The sequence below is a fragment of the Lactuca saligna genome, chromosome 5 (genome assembly GCF_052625555.1).
Source record: "Lactuca saligna cultivar CGN05327 chromosome 5, ASM5262555v1, whole genome shotgun sequence".
Lineage (NCBI taxonomy): Eukaryota > Viridiplantae > Streptophyta > Magnoliopsida > Asterales > Asteraceae > Lactuca > Lactuca saligna.
Window position 1 is genome coordinate 291,021,149 of NC_136421.1, and position 7,235 is coordinate 291,028,383.

General features: G+C 34.8%; 2 protein-coding genes across 2 annotated transcripts; one reads left to right on the plus strand and one right to left on the minus strand.

Moving 5' to 3' along the window:
* The first annotated feature begins 1,021 nt into the window (after positions 1 to 1,021).
* Positions 1,022 to 3,388, plus strand: RIBA3 (monofunctional riboflavin biosynthesis protein RIBA 3). Its single transcript, XM_078996599.1, has 6 exons — positions 1,022 to 1,492; positions 1,591 to 1,809; positions 1,898 to 2,220; positions 2,281 to 2,410; positions 2,482 to 2,778; positions 2,998 to 3,388. Exons 1-6 carry the CDS (start codon positions 1,127 to 1,129, stop codon positions 3,247 to 3,249), a joined length of 1,587 nt encoding a protein of 528 aa, XP_078852725.1. The 5' UTR covers positions 1,022 to 1,126; the 3' UTR covers positions 3,250 to 3,388.
* Positions 3,389 to 3,777: 389 nt separating this feature from the next.
* Positions 3,778 to 6,045, minus strand: LOC144998239 (uncharacterized). Its single transcript, XM_078958049.1, has 2 exons — positions 5,924 to 6,045; positions 3,778 to 4,768 (listed from the first exon to the last, which is right to left on the minus strand). Exons 1-2 carry the CDS (start codon positions 5,957 to 5,959, stop codon positions 3,857 to 3,859), a joined length of 948 nt encoding a protein of 315 aa, XP_078814175.1. The 5' UTR covers positions 5,960 to 6,045; the 3' UTR covers positions 3,778 to 3,856.
* Positions 6,046 to 7,235: the final 1,190 nt, after the last annotated feature.

Sequence of the window (7,235 nt, forward strand, 5' to 3'; positions counted from 1 at the left end):
GTAGCTGGATATTTGGGTTTAGTGTTATGTGTGTGTGTGTGTGTGAGAGAGAGAGAGACCAAATTAGTTATTTATTTTCTTTTTCTTTTAAATTAAACAAAAAAAATACAAAAAATATATCAGAAAGGACATTTTAGTCTTTTCAGTTTTCCGAGGGACCAAAACCACAAGCAAACATGGTCAAAAGGACCACCAATCCAAAAAAGTCGAGGTTTGGACTAAAACCCCAAAAAAATGCATACCACAGGGACCATTTTTGCAATTTTGTCTTTTTTGCACTCGGATCGTCTATGTGGTTTGCTTTTGTTGTGTTTTTCGTCCCTATGGTTTGGTAAAAGTTGCATATTTGGTCCCTAACTTTATGTATGTAAGGGACGAAAAATGCAACAAAATCAAACTCCAGGGACGAAAAACGCAACAACATCAAACCACAGGGACGATCCGAATGCAAAAAAAAATTAAGGACCAAACGTGCAATTTTGACCAAACCACAGGGACGATTTTAGTAACTTACTCTATTTATTACATTGGTTTTTTTGATTAATTGCTAAAAAGAAAAATATAAAAATTGGATTGGGCTTGGACCAAACCATGCCTCAACCAGGCCCACCAGGATATTTATTGGGCTGGGATTTAGCTAGCACTACTACGTTTTTGTTCGTTTTCGGTATTTCTACAATTTACCGTTGCACAAAAATTAGATGTAAATCATGTAATGAGTGATTTTATTATATTATTTTTGTTTACTGAATTTTCTTTTCATTTCATCTAATCAAATAAATTTTCAAAAGCATAATTTGTAACTTATTTCAAAAAATAACACCACCATATTTTGATTTTATTCAAAGGTTGATCGCACGTTAAATATTAGAACTATAATCGATTATTTGATGCCTATTCATTTTGCTTCGTAAAACCATTTTTTGAAAAAAAAAACATAATAATAGCTTAATATTATGAATAATAGATATGGATAAAGAAAATTTGATATTAACAAATAGTATAATTAAAATTCGGGTGTCACTTCAAGAGCAATTCCCCTGTTTTGGATAAACAAAAACAGAACGAAAGCCACGTTACAAATCGCATCCACAACAAGAGGTGCTTCTTTCCATCGCCTACCACCATGGATTCCGTCATCTTCCACCACCCACTCTTCCCACCATTCACCACCACCACAAGACACACATCAACCTACGCACCTCCCAAGCCACCACCGCTTTCCGCCCACAAGACACTCACTTTCACTTGCTGGGCACTTGGGAACGACGGCGGCGGCAGTGAGAACGGTTTGGGTTTCGGTGTTTCAGCGTCTGACGCCGGCGAACTGTTCCCTACGCCGGAAATTTCAGACGCTTTTATGACAGTCGATGCTGAGATAACCCCCGACACCGTTAATTTCTTTGTTAGCGATGCTGAGGGTGATCCCGATTGCCCCTCCGACGGCTTCTCCTCCGTCGAGGATGCTCTTACCACTCTCCGGGAAGGAAAGGTTGGTAAACAAACATCCTCATCACCATAATTACACCTCACTTCTGATTATCATACATTTGAACTTATTTATTACTATTGAAATCAAATCTTTAAAAGTTTGTGATCGTTGTCGACGACGAAAATGGCGATATCGAAGGAAACTTCGTCTTGGCAGCATCATTTGCAACACCAGAAACCATCGGATTCGTGATCAGACACGGCTCCGGGATCATCTCCGTCGGCATGACAACTAACGATCTCGAAAGATTAAACCTCCCTCTAATGTCACCGGAAAGCGAACACAAATCTTCAGCACCATCATTCACAATCACAGTGGTATTGTACTATTCTTCCATAACCATTTCGAAACATCAATGTGGCTTGTTCATTTCCAAAATTACTCACAATTCACTTTCTTTATAAGGATGCAATCGACACAGCAACCGGAGTATCTGCTTCCGATAGAGCAAAAACGATTCTTGCTTTAGCATCCCGTTCCTCCGGCCCTGAAAGTTTCAGAAGACCCGGCCATGTGTTTCCATTAAAGTACCGAAACGGCGGTGTTCTCCGACGATCCGGGCACACGGAGGCGTCCGTCGATCTTGTCAAACTCGCTGGTTTGGATCAAGTTTCTGTTCTTTCAACCATCGTCAATCCAGAAGATGGTTCTATCGCCCAATTGAATCGCTTACAAAAACTAGCATTTGATCACAACATCCCTCTTGTTCTGATCACCGATTTGATCAGGTAATCGTTCATATTCTATCGACTGATTGAATCCATTGGTAAATGTGATTCGAATTGCAGGTATAGAAGGAAGAGGGAAAGATTAGTTGAAAGAGTTGCGATTTCTAGGCTACCAACAAAGTGGGGTTTGTTTGAAGCTTATTGTTATCGATCAAAACTAGATGGAACAGAGCATATAGCCATAGTCAAGGTACAAAAGTCAACAATTTTCAAAACCCTAAATCAATTTCGGGTCTAATGATTTGGATCTTTTATAAACAGGGAGACATTGGAAACGGGCACAATGTGTTAGTACGGGTTCACTCCGAATGTTTGACCGGGGACATATTTGGGTCGGGTCGGTGTGATTGTGGGAAACAATTGGAATTGGCCATGCAGATAATTGAGGAATCGGGTCGAGGAGCCCTAATTTATCTTCGGGGACATGAAGGAAGAGGTATCGGGTTGGGACATAAGCTAAAAGCATATAATTTGCAAGATCAAGGTCATGATACTGTAGAAGCAAATCTCGAGCTCGGTTTTGCTCCCGATGCACGAGAATACGGAATCGGCGCTCAGGTGGTTAAACTCTCTGATGGGTGTGAAATATATTAGACACATTGTAAATGTTATAATGTGTCTGTTACATATCACACATATTATGTCCAAATAGACACGATATGTTTGATATGTATTACGTGTTAGGCACAATATGTTTGTGAGACATATGTGTGCCTGATACAAATCTATTGTGTTGTATTGCATAATGATTATAATTGTTTATTTTTTTTTTTGTAGATGTTAAGGGACATTGGAGTTCAAACAATGCAACTAATGACTAATAATCCGGCCAAGTTTACCGGACTCAAGGGTTACGGTTTGGCAATTGTTGGTCGAGTTCCGGTATTGACACCGATTACAGATGAAAATAGGAGGTACTTTGAAACAAAAAGAACAAAGATGGGTCATATATATGGATCTGATATCCCTTTAATTAGTCCGAAAGCATATAAAAATGACTCATCAGATGTGTCAGATACGAAGTTATGAAGCTGACTACCATTTTGTTCGGACTATAATCAAATATGATTTCGAATTTCACACACATGTATCCACAATACTATTCAAATTGATATATTTGTACAAAAAAGTATACGAGATAATCCGATATGATTTTGAATTTCACACACATGTATCTACAATACTATTCAAATTGATATATTTATACAAAAAAAGTATACGAGATAATTTAAGTTATTGGCTAACCGAAATCCGACCCATTTTGTGACTCTTCTTGAAAGGTGATTTGTTTGGTGCCATTTTTGACACTTATAAAATAACAAAGAATGAATGTAATCTTTTCCAAACCCTAGATTTCTTGATGACCCTTCAATCATACAATTTCCAGTGAGATTTTATATTGTTAAAACACAGGAAACAATCTTTAGATCGTTTTTAAGATTCTCATGTCGAATGATGTTACAACTTGACAAAAAGTATGAAATTGACATAAATGAAAATTATACTAAAACGATATAATAAAATCAGCTTCATGAAATCAAAATTCCAAAAACAGGATATCCAATTCACCATATACACCCCATCATATTATATATCAAAAACCCTTTACAAAAAGTAAAAATAAAAATTTGGAAACTTAATGTAACCTTTGCCTCTTTCCAATTGTGCCAAAACTACTAGCACCAGGGCAACCTATCATACTCCCTTGAAAATTACTACCAAAATTAACATCACCAAAACTCAAAACACCACCACCACCACCGTTGCCGCCACCACCACCACCACCGGAAACCGCCATCATCTGAGAAGAACTCCCGCACCCCATCTCAGCATACGGTTGCGATTGTTTCATCAATACCTTAAAAGGGCTCCCCACATCCTGTTTTTGAGTTGTAGGAATATGATCCGATGAAGCCATCATTGGTGGGATGTGGAAAGCTTGCAAGGGTGGCGGATTCCGCCACCTAGGAAGCGGGCCCGCTACAAGCAGTGTCTGCAGAAGCGGGCCCGCTTCCAACACTGTTTGGAGTAAGTTCCCTTTTTGCGGCAAACTCTTGCCTCTAATCATCCCCTCCATCATCAAAGTAGCTTGATCCACTTTTGGTACGTTATAATCTTGAACAAATGGGGTTTCAACATTGATATTAGAAAACTCGGGAGATCGAATTGGGTCAAAAAAAGAGTCAACGGGAGATGAGCTATGATTGTATGCATCCGAGAGGCTATTTGATTCGGTGATACTTGAATTTGCTTTTGCGGGTATCATCAATGGACCTTGATGATGTTGAATTTGTTCGTTCATGAAACAATTAGGGATTGAAGGGTTTGTGGGATTGAAGATTTGTTGGTCATTTGTTGGCATAATCTTGATTATTAGCTTTTGAAGTTGATCTTTTGCTTCATCTCTTTCTTGATAAGCAATCTTTAAAAGTTGTAACACTTGTTTCATCGATTCCGTGTTTCTTTTCATTTTTTCATCGGTTTCGGCTTTTACTGCTTCTAATTCAAGTGTCGTGTACATAAGTTTTTGTTTAAGTTCATCGATGTTCTGCAATTTCAAGATTTCAAGATAACAATTAGTCAAATTCAAATATTGTTTAAAGATTACCACATAAAATCGATAACACAATATTAGAACAAAATGAAATAAAGTATGAAAAGTCAAAAGTGACTTTTATACGGTAAATGGGACCGATGATCGGATCCCAAGGGCCCATAAACACCTAAAGGCAGACCATATACCGATCAACCAACAATCTTGATGTGGTAAAAATGACATTTTTATTAAAATATTTATCGTGTTTAATAACAATAAATGGTTAAGAGAAATCAACATCAAAGACTTCTATTGGCACAAGGATTATATATCATATTTTATCACTACATGAACAAATAATATGATGGAGAATGTAAAACTTTTCAAAAAGCCAAGAAAAAGTGGACAAAAAAGACACCTTTTTTATAACCAAAAAAGGACCGTAAATAAATATATACCCAAATTCATAAAAGGAAATCAGAAATTGACAGTAAAAATGTACAGAGTGATGCAAATATATATCGTACAAATAATTATTGCATGAATGTTTCTAATAAACAGAGCATGCAATCAAACTTATATGAATACAATTAAATGACACTAATGTGACCAAAAATCCACAGGGATCTCAGAATTGAGAATTTCAAGAAGAATCTAAAGAAAAATGTCCTTTATGTTGTGTAAAATCGTTTCACAGGGTATATGAAGAACATGGAGCGACTAAATTCTATTGATTTGACCAAAATTTACTCCAAAAGTCATCGAAAGACAATTAAATTGACCAAAATTTACTTCAAAAGGGAATCGAAATGAACCAGAAACACAATAAATTAACATATTGTCAAAAAACCGAGAAGAGACACCTTGAAATCTGAATTTAATTTGGTTTAATCAGAATCTGAAGAGAGAATCATCATCTTAAAAAAAACCCATTGAAATAACTCACTAATTAACGAAACGCCCATTTCAAAATTCAATTAAATTGATAATCAATGCAAGTAATCCACAAATTGGTTAAACCCCAGAAGTGAAACGTCGGATTTTGAGCTCAATTTGTAGTCAGTAAACTCAACAATGGCGGAAAAACCAGTATTTATCGCGAAAAACAACGGTATATACGCAAGAACTAAACATCAAACAAAGAATGAATGATGAATCATAACCCACCTCTTGATAACTCCATAATGATGAAAATTCTTCCATTTTTTTTTTTGTCTTGTTCTTTCTTTCTTCCGTGGTGATTGTGTGAAAAGAAAGTAAAATCTTGTGGGGGGGAGTTTGGAGAGAGAAGGGTGTTGAGTCTTTTATAGAACAGAGCTCTCAATATAAAGACAAGATAATGGGGAGAAATTATTTTCTTTTTCTTTTTGAAAATAAAAAATAAAAATTCGGTGGGTTTTATTTTTCTTTATTTTGGAACTTTTAGAAAAATGGTTCCATTTTTTTAGGGCAATTGTCTGTTGCTAAAGATAATACCTCTAACGGTTTTATGAATAATTAATACGGGGTTTAAATTTTACATTTTAACAAAGGTAAGTTGCCATTAATAACTCCACTCATTAAATATTTGACTTTTTTTTTTTTTTTTTTTTTTTTACCATAAATTAGTTTCAAATTTGAAAGTTTGTAAATTATAATAATTGATTTTTATTCGATATAAAATTTCTTTTGTAGTTTAATAAAATAATATTCACGTAATATATTTTATTTGTTATTTTTAACTTTTGTATGAATTTTATTTAATTAAGAGAGAGTCAGAAAACTTGTGAGAATGTTTTAGGGTTCGATAGTGGGGTCCACTTGCATCTTTCTATTTGCTGACATGGCTATATTTTATTGGATAACGGGGTTACGAACATGCGGACGTTAGTGCCACCGTCTAATAAATTTGACGCTTTCTACTTCGAAAAGAAAACGTTTGAATGATGTTTAAAGAATTTTTAAGAATGAGTTTTAAATAAACTAAATTATTTAAACAAATTATTTCATTGTATGTTCTTCCTAGCATCTTGCTAGGGAGTCTCTCTTTATTAATATATTAGTTGTTTACCCGCATTAAGCGACGAATACATTGATCCAAATCGATGAAAGCCTACACTAATCCAAATCAATCAATGAAAGTTAAGTTGGTTACTGATTTCGACTAAAAATTAAAGTACACTATTTTTTCTTTGTTAAAAGTAAAAATATGATGTTTTCGGTTGAAAATTAAAAAAATGTTATTGTTTTAGGTTAATATTATATTAAGTATAAAATATTGTTTTGGGTTAAATGTAAAATTACTTTATTCTGGTTTTGAAATAAAATTTCATCAACGTTTTTCATTAAAGTCATCATTTTCATTTTTAATTAGAGTGTGTCGGTTGTTAAATTGTTTGATGCAATGGTTCTTTTAATCTATGAAAAATATTATGTTTTATAAATTTTTATCTTTTAATCTAAAATTAGTTATTGCTTTGATATAGATAAACTACTTGTT